Source organism: Mustela putorius, unplaced genomic scaffold (assembly GCF_011764305.1).
Source record: "Mustela putorius furo isolate JIRA1106 unplaced genomic scaffold, ASM1176430v1.1 tig00000095_pilon_pilon_pilon, whole genome shotgun sequence".
NCBI classification, from domain to species: Eukaryota; Metazoa; Chordata; class Mammalia; order Carnivora; family Mustelidae; genus Mustela; species Mustela putorius.
The window spans coordinates 38,445,952-38,464,165 of NW_025421280.1; the positions used below are offsets into that span (position 1 = coordinate 38,445,952).

An 18,214-nucleotide genomic window follows, 5' to 3' on the forward strand; every position below is an offset into this window, starting at 1 on the left:
CCCCCGAGGCAGAATCAAACGGCGTTTGACTTTCCTGCGCTTTTGAGCTGACTGCTCCTGGGGTGCCCCCCCCCCCCCGCCCGCAAAGGGGTTCCCGGAGGAGCAGCGAGGATGAGGAGGGGCTGGGGGCCTGGTGACCTTGCGGGGTGCCCTTGAAGAGCCACGGGAACTCTTGGGAACTCCTGGGTTTTGGCGTGTTGATGGGCAGCAGAGGGGGCCGCTGCGTGGACAAAGGCGAGCAGGTGGGGTGGTCTAGGGGTCCTGGGCTGAGTCTTTCTCCCTCCCCCTGCCCCCCACCTCGGGGTCTGAGAGGCCCTGTATCAGGGGCATCTCCTGGGTGCGGCCTTTTCTGGAAGCCCAGCCCCCTGACCTTGGGTGGTGACGCAGCTCTCTGAGCTGGAGGACAGCTAACCTCTGCTGAGCGCTTTTGGACACTGTTTGGAGCACCTTTATTTATTTTTTTTTATTCTTTTTTTTTATTGCAATTCACATGCTCTATAATTTACCCGCTTAAAGTGTGCATTTCAGGTTGAGAACGTTCAAAAGATCATACAATCATCGCCACTCATTTCAGAACATTCTCCTCACCCCAACGAGAAACATCATCCCTATGGGCACTCTCCATTCTCCCCCGACTTCTCCCGCCCCTGACACCGCTAGTCCACTTTCTGTCCCTCTGGACGGGCCTGTCCTGGACCTCTCGTGTAAGTGGAATCCCACACTATGTGGTTTTTTGTGGCTGGTTCATGAGAGGACTCACTGTTTCCAAGGTTCATCCTCGTGTGTGTGAGAGAGCTTCATTCCTTTTATGGCCCAATAATATCCTATGACGTGGCACACAGTAGGCGCTCAATATATGCTTTGGGTGGGTGGGACCTTGAGAGGGAGCCAGTTGGGATCCCTGGGTGGGGGCTGGGCCTGCCTTCTCTGTCCCCTCACTCTTGTCTCATGGAGCAGTCAGTCTGGAGCGGGAATGGGAGTCAAGACACCAGGATAAGATGAGGCGGCTCACAGTGGGGCCGAAATACTCCTGATCTGATGGAGCAGATGTAGCCCTGCCCTAGGAGCTCCTACTCTGATAGGAGAGACAATCTCTGCCCTAAGAAGTTCCTAGACACAGCCTTACCTTTTAAAACCTACAGTCTGATGAGAGAGGCATGGTCTTGACTTTGGAAGCCTCAGTCTGTTGGAGGAGACAGGTGCATGCCTTAATCGGCTCCCAGTCTGATAGGGGAGGCATGATTCTACCCTCTGAAGCATTCAGTCTGATGGAGAAGGCATGGCTCTGATTTTAGGGGTTTCCTGTCTCTTGCGAGATACAGCCCTGCTTTTAGGAGCCCCTAGTCTAATGGAGGAGACAAGAGGCTATCCTTAGGAGTCTCAGTTGGATAGGGCGGGCATGGTCGAGCCTTCAAAGACACCTAGTCTGATGGAGGAGACGTAGCCCTGTCGTCATGAGCGCCCGGTCTGAAGGGAGGCCCAGCTCCTGGAGGCTCGGTCTGCAGGAGTTGCAGGGGAGTGTGGTCATTAAAGGTGTAGCCTCGGAGCCTTGCGGTGGCAAGCCCGGGGCCCGTCCCCTGCTCACTCTGAGTCCCTGGCCCAGGAGCTTCCCGCCTCTGTAAAACCAGGCAATAACAGGGCATGTGTCTGAGGGAGAGGCGGGTTTTGGTGCAGAGGGAGCTTGGGGCAGAACCTGGCACGCAGCTGAGCTTGAGAAACGGGGCGGCGGCCCCTGTGTCTTTGTGCAGCCCAGGCTCAGGCCGAGTGCGCTCTAGCAGGGCAGCCCACCCCCGCAAGTCCCGGTGCTGTGCCGCGGCCCCAGGGGACACTGATGGAGGAGGCTCTGCATGAGGCTGACAGCTCCCCGGGATGAAAGACATGGAGTGCGGTGCAGGGAAAGGGGGCTGTCAGCAGCTATGGGGGAAGGGCAGGCTCTGGAGAGCGGGAGGGGGTGCAGGGGGCTGAGGGGAGAGCAGGTGAGTGGAGGCCCTGGAGGGTACACACACACACACACACACACACACACACACACACACAAGACCCTGATGCGTCACTAACCCTCTGCTTGCTCGCTTGACCCCAGGAACCCCCACTGGGAACTGGGGGCCAAGAGCAGAAGGGCTCCCAGTTCATAGGGTGGGTAGAAGGAAGCATAAAGCCTGCTGGGAGATAATTTGAAGACAGGTCCAGTGAGTTCCACTTTGCTCCCACGGAGTGCCCAGATGGCCTCAAGGGCTGGGGTCACACTCGTCTACACAGCTACCCTCATAAAGCTCACAGGTGAAGGGGGACGAGGGAGCGGGGTGTGGTCTGGGAAGTAGACCCTCCCCTGGCCTCCAATGACCCCCACCCCCCAGTGGCCAGAGCCACGCGTGATCCCCTCTCCTTGAATGTGGCCGGAGCTGCGGCTTGCTTCCAACCAGGGGGACATGGCAAAGGTGAGGGGATGCCACTTCCCACAGACCCTTGTGCTGGCTTTATGGGGTCCGGCCGTCAGGGAGCCGTGTAGGTGAGCAGCTGAGGGCCGCCTTTGGCGAAGAGCCCGTGAGGAATGGCCAACAGCCACTCAAGTGAGCGTGGGAGCAGATCCAGCCCCGGACGGGCCTTCCGATGAGACCACAGCCCTGCCCCAGGTGAGGGGCAGCCGCATAAGACCCTGAGGCCAAGAACCCAGCAGATCCGCCCCCCCAGGCTCCTATGTTTGCCGCTGCGCCCTTCTCAGGGACCTCCTCACACAGCAGTAGCTGATGGGGGGCAGCGTGGGGGACAAGACCCACCCCCACCCCTGCTGTCTCCAGTGCGTGCTCGCCTCTCTTCAGAGCTTACTGTTCTGTTCAGATACGTCCACGATCTCCCCCCATCTTCCAAACGTAACATCACCATTAGGAGGTGGGACTATTGCTCTTTTCTTTAGGGCATTATCGTCGTAGGTGTGCCTTCAGCGTTGTAGCCCGTCCCTAAAACACATCTGTGCACAAAGTAGGTGCTCAAAAAATTAATAAATGAAATAAAAAATAAAAATGTATAAGTATATATTATATATAGTAATATTAAATTATAAAATTCATGATATATATTAAATTATATACACATTTTAATACGTACTTTATAGATAAATGATATACATATATATATATTTTTATTTTTATTTGGAGCGGGCAACTTGCTGTAGGAAACTCAGAGGAGGGCGTCTGCCCGAGCTCGGCAGGGGTCTGGCAAGTGGCAAGGCTTCGCCCACATTAGCTGTTATTGCTAAGGGGATCCCGCGGACTGCATCCCGCAGCTGGCGCCCGTTCTCAAGTGACCCTGGGCACAGAGCCGCGGGCATGGGGTGAGCCTGGAAATTGGCGTGAGGGCGGTGTCAGCACCTTCCCCTGGAGGCCGTGGGGAGCAGAGCAGGAAGAGCAGAGCAGGGCGACCCAGACGGGGGCCGGCAACCCTTCTCTATCTGGGACCTGATGGTAAACCTGACCTGTTGGCTCTGCTGCCGTGGAGCAAAGCAGCCATACCTCATACGCACACAAATGGGCAGGCTGCTGTGCCAATAAAACTTTATTCACAAAAACAAGCTGTGGGCCAGCTTTGGCCCACCAATCATAGTTCGCTGATCCGGGTTTCAGAACAGGATCCACGATCTTCAGCAAAGAACAGGGACAGCTGGCACGCACACACGGCCACAAAGGATGGGAGCTCAGGAGATGGGCTGCGGGGACACATCAGAGCGAGCGGGCCCCATGCGTCCTCATCTCTCCCACAAGTGCTTCCTGGCCTGGACGCTCTCCTCCAGCCGCTGCTCTGAACAGCCCCATCTGGGGCAGCGCGCGCGGGCCGATGCTGACTTTGACTTTGGGGAAGCGGGCCGGGCAGGCTGTGAAGTGCCCACAGCTGGCTCTCCTGCACAGGGCACTGATCTGTGTGCGGACTCCCGCGGTGTAAGTCCTCCCACCACGGCCAAGGTGACCATGGAGAGGATGCTGCTGGGGGGAACTGGGGGGAGGGACGCACCAACCAGCAAGCCCGAGCCGGGGCCACCATCTGCATTCCAGAACTTGGGCCCCCTGGGGTCCTGTTTTCAGGGTGAGGCTGGGGCCCCGGGGCCTGGCTGGATCCCAGTTGCCGCCTCCCAGCCATACCCGCCCAGAAGTCACTGCAGGAACGCGGATCCCGAGTGGGGGCTGCTGGGCTGCCACACTCTGCCAGCGGGAAGCACAAAGCCGCATTCCCAGATGCCAAACTAAGGTGAGTATGCGGGAGGGGGGCAGAGGCCGGCGACGCTGGGGGTGAGGGGGCGGGAGAGCAGAGCTGCGGGTCAGGGGCTGAAGGAGTCTGGCGGGAGCACAGGACCTGCAACCAGAACGTTCTGGAGCGGGCGAGAACTATCCCAGAGCCGGGGAGCCGGAGTCGGGCCACCGAAACCACGTGAGCTCCGGCGTCAATTTCCTGCCCGGTGACCAGCGGCGGGCCCGGCGATCTAGTGCTACGTACAACCCCCTCAGACGTCCACCAGTCAACGGACCTTTACCGTCTGTCAGCTTCCGAGAGCCAAGAGGCCAGATTAGCCCCGTGTGGCCCACAGAGGCCTGCTGGGAGCCCTCCCAGGGATGGCACGGCCCCAAACGGAGGGCGGCAGTGTCAGCTGGGGACCCCGAGGTCCCCGAGGGCCGGCAGGTGAGGGGAGAGGACAGAAACCGAGTCCCCTGGCCGCAGCCCGTGCCGGCCCTGCCTGCCGCAGAGGACTTCCGGGTTCGCCCAGTCACGCGTGGCTCTGGCTGGTGCTCTGGATGCGGGACCTTGACCTGGGGAAGGGCCTGGGTCTCAGTTGCTGCCGCTGCTGTCCTCGCTGTCCGAATAGGCCCCCAGCTGGCTCAGGGAGGAGGTGCCCGGCAACCGGGGCGCAGGGTCAGCTGCTTTGCTGCTCCGCACGGGCCCTGGGGGCGAGAGGACAGCTGGCCCGCCCGGCCTCAACCCCACGCCCGGGCTGGGGGCGCACCGCCCACCCCCCGAAGCCCCGAGAAGGGCCTGCTATCACCTGATGGCCCCCTGGGGCACTGCGCTCCAGTCACAGGAGGCGGTGGGGGGTTGGGGGGTGCGCACCTACCCTGGGAGGTGGGCGATGCCAGGCCCTGCCGGGTGCTGCAACCCAGGTCTGTTTTCTTCACCACGACCAGGCCCGACAGCTGGGGCCTGCTGCCAAGGGTGCCGACACTCCGTTCCCAGCTTTCTGCCTTCCTCTTGGCTTTTGGGGCCTGGGGGTGAGGGGGGACATGAGTGGGTGAACTGGCCCCAATCCCACCTTCTCCGGCACTTACACTTCCTGAATCGCACCACGCCTTCTCCCCTCTGGGTCTTTATCCATGTCATTCCCTCCACCTGCAATGCCCCCTTTCCTCTAAGGCATCTGGTGAACTCCTACTCATCCTTCAATACCCCACCCAGGCATCAGCTCCTCTGAGAAACCTTTCTCTACAGTTTAAGATCATGTGGTCGAGCGAGTGCTGCATGTCCACGCCCTCAGTGGCCTCCACTGCCTCGGGACGTAACCCCCTCAACCGTTCTGGGGGTTCCTGTCGTGTTCACGACTGGGTCCACGGTGCCACAGACAACTCTTGGCACGAAGGTGCTCTACCAACGTGTTCGACGGCGCGAGGGAAAACGGAGGCTCCCACTTTGGGGACTAGCGAGGGGAAGGCAGGGACGGGCTCAGGCCCATCTCCATCGGGCTCTTCAACGGTACGGGCAGGGACCCCTTTTGTCTGTTTTATGCTGAAACATGGGCCTCAGCAGGTCCTGTCCGAGCTGGGAGCTGGAGCTGTCCGGGGCACGAGGGACGGGGCGCTGCCTTCGGGGCCGCCGTCTGCGGGAGGAGGTGGGACGGGCCAGCGAACAGATCGACGGGACGTCTGTCCTCACAGGTGGTGTGACACGAGGAGACTTCAGTGTGGTGTGACAGCTGAGCAACAGCGGCCAGTCCATAAGGCGGTCGGGCCAGGTCTCCTCGGAGAGGGCTGTGCGCAGCCATCAGAATGAGCAGTTAACAAGTGGACGAGAGGGACCGCGCTCCGAGCGGCGGAGCATGAGGCCAAGGCCTGGAGCAGGGACACCGGAGAGCTGGTTCGGCAGGAGCAGGGAGCACAGGAGGGGGACCCCGGAGGCGCGTGGCCGCACGTGGCCACCTGTGCACCGGCCGGGGCCCCTCGAGCGAGCACGGACAGGGACAGACGTGGTCCAGTGGGTTACAGAGAGACCAGCCGTTCCAGCTGCCGCTTTCTGAACGGACCCACGCGGCACCCACGGCGGGCCAGCGCCGGCCCTCGTGAGCCTCCTCCCCAAGCCTGCGTCCGCCCGCGACACGCACTGCCACTAAGCAAAACCGTGGACACGGGCGCCTCGGCGCGGAAGGGGACAGACGTCATGGCAAGGCTTTGGGACGTCTCGGTGGCACCGTGCGGCGCAAACCAAACAAGAAGCGCGTCCTCAAACCAGGTGCATGGAAGACGCCTGGAACAGACGCGTGGGGGGGCAGGGAACGGGGGAGTCCGGGGGCGGCAAAGGAAGCCAGACTGCTCTCACGGCGGCTCCCGTCTCTTCCACGTGACAGAAGAGGAAATTTTAGACAGTTCTGGGGGCGGTTTATTTAAGAAAGACAGCGTGAGACCTTGTCAGCAGGGGACAGCACCTCAAGGAGAGTGTCCTGGTTGTCTGAGAGTAAGGGACGGGCAAGCACCACCCCAAGGGCCATTCTCTCCCAGGACAGTCACCAGCCTCCGCGGAAACATGGCTGTGCCCCTCCCCCACAGAGACTACATTTCCCATCCTCCTTTGCAGCACCATGTGCTCAGGTGGCTGGGCTCTGACCAATGGCATGCGTGCCACTGCCAACGGACTGTGTGGGACGGGAGCCCCGGGCTGGGCCCTTGCCCCTGGCTAGGACGTGAAGGTGCAGCAGTAAGGGCAGCCCCCCCGCCGCCACCCCCAGGCCACTAGAATAGGACGCTGCCTGGGCCCGATGCCGTTCTGAGTGGCTGAGCACAACTTTTAAGTCACCTCCAAGCAGTTAGAACAGCGTGACTGGGTCCGACCCAGCGGCTGAACCTGCATCTGGCTGGCAGGGACCACCAACACGTGAGAGTGAAAATAAAACATGGCTGGGGTGACCGCTACTTGTCATTTCTCGCTTTAGTGCCCCAACTTTGATTAACACGCCAGCATGGCCTTGACGGCCCTGGATGAGCCGCTGTGCTGGAAAGTGCCGGCAGTCCGCCTGCCGGATGCTCCTCCCTGCTGCCGGCCCAGGCCCTGCAGCTCACTAGTCCTGCTGCCCGAGTATCTGGCAGGTACCCCTCCCAGCCCCACCCTGGCCAGAAGCCGCGACCCCAGAGCTGGGACCCACGCTCCAGGAGAGAGCAGACAGACAAGCTGCAAAGAGCCCGGGTCCCTGAGTGCTGGGAGCAGCGTGGCCTGCAAGTCCTGGCGGTCACCCCAGGGCTGTTATGGGGATGAAGAAACACACATCTGCGTCCCTAAGTCTCCGAGTCTGGGGGTGTTCCCATCTTAGTGGCTGAGCAGGGGCTGGCTGACTGCAGGCTCTGGAGACAAGGCTCTCCTGGCATGCAGCTGGGCCTGCTGACGCACAGTCGGTCTCTGGCCGTTGGTGCCAGGCCCAGCTCCCCCTCTCTGCTGCCCCCCAAAGCCCTTGGGGGATGCCGGCACACTCACCTCCTCCAGGATGGCGGTGGGCCTGGGCCGGACGGCCAGCCGCGGTGGGGCAGGAGCCGCCGCCTCCTCCTCCGAGTCAGAGTCCTCCAGCAGCCGGCGTCTGCGCGCCTCCTCCACCAAGGCCCTGTGGGATCGCCGTCCCCCAACAGGAGTGAGCGGGGCAGCGAGGGGCCCCCAGACACCCGGCAATCCTCTCTGGCCACCCAGGGCGGCATGGTTAAGTGCCGGCCACTGGCCCCCACCTGCCTCGGCTGGAACTCTGGCTGGGAGCTCCCCACACCACAGTCCCCTCGATGGACGCTGCGACCAGGACCACCCAGCGCCTGGTGCTCCACGAGGACTCCGCTCTCCCTGTGCGCCATTCGCCGCCCGCCCCCCTGGGAACGCAGAAGCCAAACCGGGGTCCCGTTCAGATTCCGGAAGAGGGAGGAGGCGATGAGACGGAGACACAGAAGCAGAGGGAAGGTTCCAGGGCGGTCAGTGCCCTGTGGAAAGTGTGGACACAGCAGGCCCGGGCCTGAGGGACCCCACCCTGCCGAGTCATCAAACCTGGGGGGTGATGCTGGTGACCCCGACACAGACCCCGCGGGAGAGAAAGAGAGGTGTGGGGGGAGCACGGGAAAAGCCTCCTGCAGAAGGGCCGCCTGGAGGAGCCACGGAAGTCCCGGAAGGGCGCCGCAGGCAGAGGCCTGAGCAAAGGCTGTGAGCACCGAGGACGCCGCCCGCGCCGCTGGGAGCACTCACGCCGTCTCCCGCTCGTCCTCCTCCTGCTCCTGCTTCTGCCGCTCGTCCTCCGACAGCCGGTGCTGCCGCAGCATGGCCTCGAAGTCCACGTGGGCCTGCCGCTGGTTCAGGTCCTTGAGCTCCTGCAGGTTCTCTAGAACCTCCATCTCCAGCTTCGAATCCTTGGTCCGGTTCTCCAGCACCTGGTGGGCAGGACCCAGGCTCAGTGTGCACGGCTGCTGGGGCCGCGGGGGCGGGGGGCGGCACCTGCCGGGGAGGAGCCCCCACGCCCACCTGCACCCACACTGCCTGCGCAGGGGCCTCCTGCCCCGTCCCCCGGCTGCCCCCATTCCCCAGCTCAGAGCAGAAAGGTGTGGGGCGGGGGGCTGCTCTGCTGAGGCCACCCCGCCGGTGTCTGGCCCAGGTCCGCCATGACACAGCAGTAAAAACAAAGAGGAGGGGCCTGGCTGGCTGCTGGAGGAACGTGCGACCCTTGGTCTCCGGGCTGGGTGCACAGCTTACTTAAAAATAACAGTAACGAAGATTAAAAACGAGTCTGAGCAATCACGACGCGCCGGGCCCCAGGCTGATACGTGGCCGCGCGTGAGCCAGTTCCATCCCTGCGACAATGCCAGCCCAAGTCTCTGAGGCATGGGCGGGAAGCCTGCACTGGCCTCTTCGGGGCTGTTGGGACTGCGGCCAGAGGGAAGTGGCAGTCCTGAGGGTTTGAATATGTGTCCCCCAATAGTCTTGATATTTCTCCCCTGAAAAAGCAGAGCCCCACTCCCCCTCCCGTGAGTACGGGCTGGACTCGGGGCCCCGCTCCGAGCGAGGGGGATGTGATGGGACAACAGCGTGTCCCTCTGATGGTGGGTCCTCCCGGCTCCTCCAGATCGCTGGCTCTGGGGAGGCCGGTGCCGCGTCGTGTGGGGGTGCAGACGCCCCGTGGCAAGGACATGGCCGGCTGAGCCTTCAGAGATGCGGCCTCTGGAGAGACCCTGGGCCCGAACCACCCAGCTTAGCTCCTTGGGCCTCCTGAGCCCCAGAAACTGGAGGACAGAAATGTTTGTAAAGGTGCAATTCTGGGGTAACTCAGGCCATAAACCCCCGTGGTCGTGTGGGTGGACCGGGATGGACACGACCATGCAGACTGCTGCCGGGACACGGTCCCCTCGGCAGAGCCTGCGTCCCTCCCTGCCGCACTGCTCGCTGTGGAGAACCCCGCTTCAGGTCCGACATGCGGGCTCAGAAAACAGCCAGGAGTGGCATGGAGGGCCCAGGGATGGATGGGCTTTACGGGGGTGGGGGAGGCCGGAAGGAACACAGCCGTCATTCCATTTCCGAGACAGACTGAAGAGGACGGTTTGTTTGAAGAGGGCCGGTCAGAGTTTCATCAAGCGGGAATTCCTGCGCACGTGCTGGGGCCTGTCCCAAGAGTCTCCCGTGTACAAACTCACTTAAGCCCCACACAACCTCTGAGGCCGGTCATCGAAGCCATTTGATATACCAGGATTCTGAAGCCCAGAGAGGCCAAGGGCCTTGCCCAAGGTCACACAGCCAGGGAACATTCAAGAATATACCAGGATTCTGAAGCCCAGAGAGGCCAAGGGCTTTGCCCAAGGTCACACAGCCAGGGAACATTCAAGAGAACGTTTCCTTCCATGCTTCTGGTCTTCACAGCCACCGGTCATGGGTGTCCTCTGTGCAAACACGGGGGAGCCGGCCGCAGGAAGCACCTCGCCTTCTCAAGTTCGACTTCCTGCCCCTTGGATTCGTTCTCCCCAGCTGCATGACAGTCTGTCCCCAGCTCCAAAGCTTCAAACCACAGGGCTCTCGCTGTCCCCTGGCCAGTGTGGGTCCCAGGCCCAGTGCAGCGTGGCTGCGTTCTCCGACAAGGCTTCCAGAAGCGAAATCTGGGGCTGGGGGTCTCGCCCGAGGCCTGGCCTGGCTCGGACTGCTGGCAGAGTCTTCTTCCTTCTGGCTGTGGGACTGAGGTCCCCGCGTTCTTGCTGGCTATTGACAGGGGGCCACATGGGCCCCCACTCCAGGCCGGCTCCTTCACTCCGCTAACATCCTCTAGACCCAGATGAAGGGCTCAGGCGAGAGGTCCGGCCCGCTGGACAGCCTCCCTCTCCCGAGGTCGACCGTGACCCAATGTCACCACCTGATCGCAGGTGTGAGATTCCTACACGCGCACTCTGGGGGCTGCACGGGGGTGTGGCCAGGGGGTGGGCTCCTGGGACCACTTCGGGGCTCTGCCGACCGCCCCTGCCCACCCCATCGCCCTGCCCGGGCCCGGGGCGGCGGCAGCCTCACCTTCATGGGGTTGTTGAGCTCCTCGTCCTCGCGCTCCTTCTGTACCCTCTTCTCCTCCTCCTCCAGGAGCTTCTCCGCCTGGAAGTTCCGCGTGGCTCCGTGCTCCATGGTGTAGTCGGTGTTCTCGGGGTCCGTCTGCAAGGGAGAACGGGCAGACATCAATCCTACGGTCCCGGGCACAGGCGCTTCTGCTGGCCAGCAGCCGGCCACCGGGGCACCTCCTGTCCGTGCCTCACTCCTGCTCGTCCCCATCCGGGTCTTTTTTTTAATTTGAAGATTTATTTACTTTAGAGAGAGAGTGAGAGCATGAGCCGGAGGGCCGAGGAGGACGGAGAGGGCGTCTCAAGCAGACGCCCCCACCCCGAGGGCCGAGCCCAACACCCCGAGGGCCGAGCCCAACATGGAGCCTGACCTGGCGCTTGACCTCACGACGCTGAGATCGAGGCCTGAACTGAAGCCAAGAGTAGAGACACTCAGACACTGCGCGACGTCCCCCGGCCACCCCGCTGGTCTTGTCTCAATGCCTGGGTTGGACGCTACTTTCTAGTGCCCCTGTCCTCTCCAGACCCCTCTGAACCTGCCCGCTGCCTCCCTCCGACCTCTGCCCAACCGCGAATGCGAGTCTCCGGGCCTTTGCACGTGCCCTGTGTCTTCCTGTCTGCTGCGTGTGCGCACACGTGTTCACAGTTTCTTGTATTCATAAATCACATATCAGTACATACAGAGCGTGCTCCTATATGCACTTCTAGGATGCAGAGCGGAAACACAAGCTCGCATCCCAGACGAGACCCTGGAGCGCCGAGTCGGAATCAGGGGAAACAGGGAAACCCACACGGTGTGTGGCTCATGGTTAACAGTGATACTCAGGGTCGGTTTCTCGCTGTGACAGAGACAGAGGCACTGCGGGTGCAGAGGATGCGGACAGGAGGGGAAGCGGGCGAGGGTCAGGCGGGATCCCCGGTGCCAGCCCCGCCGCCTTGCTACGGGCGGGGAAGCAGCCCCGGTTCGGAGCGCGTCACTAGGAGAGGAAGCGCGAGGACGACGGGGAGCCCGTGTCCTGGAACCCACACGAGCGCCTCCCGAGCGTTTGTTTCCAGGCTCAGGGCTGGCCGGGCGGCGGCAGCAGCAGGCAGACTTCTGGCACCGGCCCCACAGTTCTGAGTTCTGTGCCCACGATGTGTGGGCGCAGGGACCCGTGACCCACACATGCAGCCCCGTCTACTTAATCGCCCGAAGTTCTTCAGCGGGAGAGCCGATCTGCACCGTCTTGCCAGAGCTCCTCTAGTCTTTAAAAATTAGTATCTATTTGCTGGGGCACCTGGGTGGCTCAGTGGGTTAAAGCCTCTGCCCTGGGCTCAGGTCATGATCCCAGGGTCCTGGGATCAAGCCCCATATCGGGCTCTCTGCTCAGCAGGGAGCCTGCTTCCTCCTCTCTCCCTCTGCCTGCCTCTCTGCCTACTTGTGATCTCTGTCTGTCAAATAAATAAATAAAATCTTAAAAAAAAAAAATCAAGTTAAAAATTAGTATGTATTTGTAAATATCGTAAAATCGTCAATATCATAGAAACACATACGTTATCATTACCGTTCAGGAAAAACAGAGATCATTTTCTGGAAAGGACCCAAGTGTCCATCCAGGGGACAGAGGGCGGCGTACAACGTGGTGTGTTCCCACACGGGAACGTGACTGAGCGTGAGGCAGGAGGAGCCCCACCACACGCCACGGTCAGGGGAACCCGGAACCACACCAGGAGACGTGCACAAGGACAGGGCGCAGGGCACCCTGCATGAGAACCATCGTGACGGGCACGTCCGCAGGCGGAGAGCAGACGGGGGCTCCTGGGGGGGCCCAACGGGGACCGACTGCTAATGGTTAGGGGGCTCATTTTGGGGGTGACGGAAATTTCTTGGAACTGGGCACAGGGTCAGCTTAGTCCTCTGTGAGCACACTAAGTGCCACCGAATCAGACACCGTACATGGTACGTGACTCCCATCTTACTACAGATGCTTAAAAAAGTACTCCAAGGGGGCGCCTGGGAGGCTCAGGTCATGATCCCAGGGTCCTGGGATCGAGCCCCACATGAGGCTCCCTGCTCAGTGGGAGCCTGCTTCTCCCTCTCTCGTGTCTCTGCTTGTGTCCCCTCTCGCTGTGTCTCTGTCAGAAAAATAAAAGGGACCCCAAATAGGTGCGCCCAGGGCGGGGAGTGGGGCCCAGTCGGTTGAGCATCTGACTCTTGACTTCGGCTCAGGTCATGATCTCCGCGTGGGGAGACCGAGCCCTTCGCTGGGATCACGGCCAGCAAGGATCTGCTTGAGATTTTCTCTCCCTCTGCCCCTCCCAACCCCTCGGCTTGTGCACGTGCTCGCTCGCCCTTCAATACCTAAATCTTCTTAAAAAAAGTAATCAAAATATGTCATTCTTTCAATGTCCTTTTTTTTTTATACCCAAGAGGAAAAGAGTTAGGTAAAAGAAATTCCGACAGGACATAAGGTCCCCGGCCGCTCCCCCAAATTCTCAACACGGTCGTGACCATGACCGGCCACGTGCCACGGTGCGGTCTGCTCCCTGAATCCCGTGTCGTTGAACACCCGGGCCTTTGTACAGAACGCCACCGGAAACAAGCCTGTCTCCTGGGGATGGCGTGACACGGGAGCTCGAGAGGACAGGAGCAGGGAGCCCCCCGCGGGGAGGACCCGCCGGCAGGGCTGGTGTCTACCTTGAAGGTGATCTCTGCCAGGCACCGCGTGCACTTGATGTAGAAGCGGAAGATGGGCAGGCCCAGGTAGGCCTCGTTCTGCACCGTCTCCTTGCGCGCGTTGAACTTCTTGCCCTTGTAGATGTACTCTCCGCACGTCTTACACCTGCGGGTCAGGACAGAGGGACTCAAGCCACCCCAGCACCCTGGTTCCTCCTGGCATTCTGGCAGGTGGCTGCTGGCATACCCCCTGGGACAGGGAGCTCCCTCCCTCCTGAAGCAGCCTGCCTCCGAGTCCCCCAACCTAGCACGCTTTTCCTAGTATGTGCCTGGCCCTTGGCCCCCGAATCCCCTGCTGGGGAAGCACCCAGACGACCCAGACCTGCTGAGACTTGCCTGTCACACACTCGCAATGGCCTGGCTGGCGCTCGGTGGGTATCTTGTTCCCCACAGCGTCCCCCGTTTTGCCAAGGCCCTGGCACACAGCAGGTGCCCAAAAGGATTGCTGAATTTTAAAAATGAGTGAATGAAGGAGAGAATGGACCAATGATATGCAAACACACACTGAGTTTCACAGAACGAGGGGTCTGATGACCAGGTGTTTGACTTCAACACGCTAAAACATGAAAAAAAGCACGAGGCTCAGAATCTGTAAGACACGGTAATTGTGAAGCCGTACAAAGGCCAAGATCTGGGGATGGTGAGGGAGGGGGAATTATGGAAGGGGTCAGACGGGGGGTCACAGGGGACTCTTGGGGAGTGAGGGTTTTTCCAAGATTTTACTAAAATAGTTTTTTTGAAACATGTATTTTTAGAACTTGTTATTTTTAAAAATTAATCTCTACACCTAACATGGGGCTTGAACTCACGACCCTGAGATCAAGAGGGTCGACCAGCTGAGCCAGCCAGATGTCCCTGAGAGGGTGGGGTTTAACCAAGACCTGTGGGGTGAAGAGCTGGCCAGGTGAGAGCAGAAGGAATAATGATCCAGGCAGAAGGAACAGCCTGTGCAAAGGTCCTGGGGTCTGAAGAAGTGTGCCTGCTGGAGGCAGGGAAAGAGTACACCGGGTCCCATCTCTGCACTCACACTTATAACCCACAATCGAGGTCTTGAGGTGGACACTGGCTGGGGGCTCGGAGTCAGGGGTGTTCTGGGAGGAAAGCAAGGGTCAGCACAGTCCTGCGCTCGCTGGGTCGACGTCTCAGTGCCGCGAATGAGCCACTCCCTGGGGATGTCAGGCACCAGGTGTGTCTGCCACGAATGATGTAGGAGGCCACCTGAGGGGCCACGTGGGGAGTCATACGGGGGGACACTCACCTCATGTTGAAGGGAGCCATCAGCCGCACCACGTACTGCCGATCCTTGGGGAGCTTGAGTTTGGGGATCTTTGATGGGTCAAAGTCGGGCGGGTAGTATTTCTGTGGGAAGTGAAAGTGTCAGGGGAGCTGTCCCGGGCCCAGAAGCAGGCCAGGGGCAGAGGGAAGAGCTCTGGGGAGCTTGCCCAGGTCCCCAGGACCACCCTGTGGCTCCTAGGACTCCGCATACACTCGTCCTTCTGGCTACCACTTACTACCACACCAGCAGAGGGAAAAGGTGTGTGGGGGCGGGTCCGGGAGACCAGGCACTTGCTTCCCGATCTGCTCCCCCGGAATCACACAGGATGTGTTAATTACCCCACAGAGGAGACGACCGCACATGGGAGATGGCGTCTCCTAGAAGCTCACAGGGAGCCTGGGGCTCTCGTGGCCTCGCAGCTTCCAACATTCTAGACCCGGAAGGAGGTCGGGCGCTCCGCATGATCCGCGTTGCTCATAGGGAGGGTGTAAGCCCTCCAACCATCCTGAGACTCCGGTTCCCGGGTGCCAGCCAAGGTTCCACCTGGCACGCCAGCCGTTCCAAGGACCGCAGCCTCAGGCTGCCGTGCTAGCTGCTCCCACACAGGAGCCTCAGCGGGAGACCCGCAGGGGACAGGTGTGGATCAGGGAACTCAGCTCCACGGATAATCCGAAAATAAAGCAGTGCGTGCGCTGAGCACCCGCACGGGGCACTTCATAGCTCTTGCCTCAGAGAACCCTTGCAGAGCCTCGTGGAGGCAGAGCGACGGGCCCCCATCACAGAGAGTTTGAGCCCCGGGACGGACACGGCTCTGGGGAGGTGCAGCGAGGTCCGGGGGTCAGGAGTCCGGGTTACACGGCTGGGGGCCGGGTTCGAGTCCTCCACTCCCTGGCTATCCCCCGCCTCCGGGGCCTCAGCGGGCCCGTCCGCCCGCACGCCGGGATGAGCCGGGGCCGGCGCGGCAGCCCCGGGAACCGACGGGGAGAGCCGGCTGCCGGCTGGGTCGCCAGGGCCCGAGGACTCCTGCCCCCGGGCTGTGAGGACGCCGGCGCCGGACCCCTGACCCGAGTGCGGGAGAGACGAGAGCGCGGCGCCGCGGGAGCCGCACCGGCCCGGCCGCTCCCACCTGGGCCCCTGGCCCGGCACGCGGGGCTCACTCCGCGACGCGGAGCACACGGGCCCCCGGGGGCCGCGCGCAGGGACTCGGAGCTCGGGGGCCGCATGCCGCCTTCCCAGCCCCACCGGATTCCCCACTGGGTCGGGAGAAGCCGAGGCGGCCGGGAGGGGGCGCCCCTGCCCCTGCCGGCCCAGCCGAAGAGCTGAGCCCAGACCCCCCAAGAAACGCGACGCCCGGGACCCTGGGGGCGGGGCCTCAGGCGCCTGGAGGAGGAGCGAACGGCAATACGGCCAGGGCGGACCCACCCCCCCAAGGGACCTGACTGGCTAGCTCCCTCCGGCACACCCAATCAGGAGAAGCGCTGGGGCAAACATATTCAGCTCCGCCCCGAAAGGACGCAAGGGCCCACCCCTCAAGGAAGGTGATTGGGAGGTGTCTGAAAGCCCCACCCCGCGGAAGACCGTTGGCGAAGAGAAAAAGGTTCCAATAAGAGAGCACAGGAAACCCACCTAGGCCGGACCTCCGAGGTGTCCCACCCCGGGGAGAAAGCCCAGTCACAAAGTACTTACGTTTAAAACTTTTCGCTCCGACATCTTCGCCTCCTACTTGTCTCTCAAGCACGAGAAGAACGCTTAAGCTCGGTGTTCTTCGAACTTCTCTGACCGTCCCTTGTATTTCCGCTATCGTCACTTCCTCCGCGCTATTATTGGTAAGAGCATAGCACGCCCCCTATCATTGGCTCTGGCCCCTGCCTGTCAAGATCCGAGTCCGGCTACCTTCCCTTCCGATTTGCACCCTCGCGAGATTGCTACAAAGATTCCGGGGATCGGCTGATTTGAAGATCGGGGGAGGTCCTGCGCCCCCTAGAGGTGAGCAGCCGCTCACCAAACTGCCATCGTGGTGCGCCGTGGCCGCCGCTCGCGGCGTTCCCTGTTCTTTACTCCTTTCTGGAGCGAAAACGGCGGCTGTCATTGACTGTTTACTCTGTGTGCTGGGCTGCGTGTTCCTGTGTCCCTAGCGTGCACCTGGGGCCAGGGACAGCTCCCACGGACTACGCATGTCCACAGAGGAGCAGCCTGGACGCCCTCCCGCACGTTTACCTGGAGTCCGGGGCAGAGACTCATAGACCAGCTCCCGCACCCACCTACCCTGCACATGCATTCCAGCTCCCGCACCTACCCGCCCTGCACGTGCACGCACCAGCTCCCGCCACCTCCCCTGCGTGTTCACGCACTAGCTCCCGCACCCACCTGCCCTGCACGGGCACCCCGGCTCCCGCACCCACCTGCCCTGCACGTGCAACAGAGCAGTGTTGGGACAGTGGGCATCCAAGATGGTGTGTGAGCTTCCCCGTGGCTGTTGGAAGGTTACCGCCAGCTCGCAGGTCCTAAAACCACACAAGTTTATTATGCTATGGTTTGCAGGTCAGGAGTGTAAAGTTGGGGCATTTGGGTGACTCAGTGGCTTAGGCGTGGGACTGGATCTCAGCTCAGATCATGATCTCAGGGTCCTGAGATCCAGCCCTGCCATTCGCGTGGAGCCTGCTTGAGATGTCTCTCTCCCTCTGTCCTTCCCCTTTTCCCTTTTGTGTGTTTTCTCTCTCCCGCCCTCTTTCTCTCTCAGGCTGGAGCAGAGAGAAGTCTAGGGTGGACGGGAAGAGGCTCCGGGGCGGAATCTGTTTCCTTGACCTTCCCGGCTTCCAGGGTCCGCCCACAGGCCACAAACTGCCCATGGCTTTTTCTCCTGCCTTCAGTCCTGGTGTCTTTGGTCCTCAACCCCTGCCCCCTGCCACCCCTCCCCCAGCAAGAGAAATAGTCTCAAGCTCATGTCCTATTTGCCTCCACCCAGGCAGCTTTTCAGAAGGTAGGTGAACTCAACTCCTGAACTCACCCCTTCCCAGGCAGAGCCCTGCCCCCAGCCCCAGGACTCCTCCAGCCTCAGGCTCTGCCTCTGGTCCAGCCCTGACCCCATCCATGGGAGTGGGGATTCGCTGTGTGTGTCTTACTTCATCCTGGTCTCATCTGGGTCTACTGAAAGGAAGAGGGTCAGCGGGTTAAGCATCTGCCTTTGGCTCAGGTCATGATCCCGGGGTCCTGGGATCCATCGTGCTCCGTGCTCAGTAAGGAGCCCGCTTCTCCCTCTGCACCCCGCCCCCCACTGGAGCTCACTCTCTCAAATAAATAAATAAAAATTTTTAATTTTTAAAAAAGAGTTTATTTATTTATTTGACAGAGAAAGGGACAGCGAGAGAGGGAACACAAAGCAGGGGGAGTGGGAGAGGGAGAAGCAGGCTTCCCGCTGAGCAGCGA

The 18,214-nt window shown here is 61.1% G+C and overlaps 1 protein-coding gene across 3 annotated transcripts; it reads right to left on the reverse strand.

Moving 5' to 3' along the window:
* Nucleotides 1-3,534: 3,534 nt before the first annotated feature.
* YJU2 (YJU2 splicing factor homolog) lies at nucleotides 3,535-16,606 on the reverse strand. Of its 3 annotated transcripts, none has more exons than XM_045086434.1 (8): nucleotides 16,475-16,606; nucleotides 14,771-14,871; nucleotides 13,474-13,618; nucleotides 10,756-10,890; nucleotides 8,461-8,642; nucleotides 7,717-7,840; nucleotides 5,099-5,246; nucleotides 3,535-4,796 (listed from the first exon to the last, which is right to left on the reverse strand). In XM_045086434.1, the coding sequence occupies exons 1-8, from the start codon at nucleotides 16,496-16,498 to the stop codon at nucleotides 4,633-4,635; spliced, it is 1,023 nt and encodes a 340-aa protein (XP_044942369.1). In that variant the 5' UTR covers nucleotides 16,499-16,606; the 3' UTR covers nucleotides 3,535-4,632. The 3 variants fall into 3 exon arrangements, with proteins under 3 accessions (XP_044942369.1, XP_044942370.1, XP_004771490.1); XM_045086435.1 differs by lacking the exon at nucleotides 16,475-16,606 and adding an exon at nucleotides 15,127-16,166; XM_004771433.3 differs by having other exon boundaries at nucleotides 4,654-4,928.
* Nucleotides 16,607-18,214: the final 1,608 nt, after the last annotated feature.

Excerpts from the sequence above, each read along its gene's own strand:
- YJU2 (XM_045086434.1), bottom strand. The coding sequence starts at position 16,498 with ATGTCGGAGCGAAAAGTTTTAAAC. Across the intron at positions 14,872-16,474 it reads CGGAGCGAAAAGTTTTAAAC|AAATACTACCCGCCCGACTT; the intron begins GTAAGTACTTTG and ends CACTTCCCACAG. Across the intron at positions 8,643-10,755 it reads AGCTCAACAACCCCATGAAG|GTGCTGGAGAACCGGACCAA; the intron begins GTGAGGCTGCCG and ends CCTGCCCACCAG.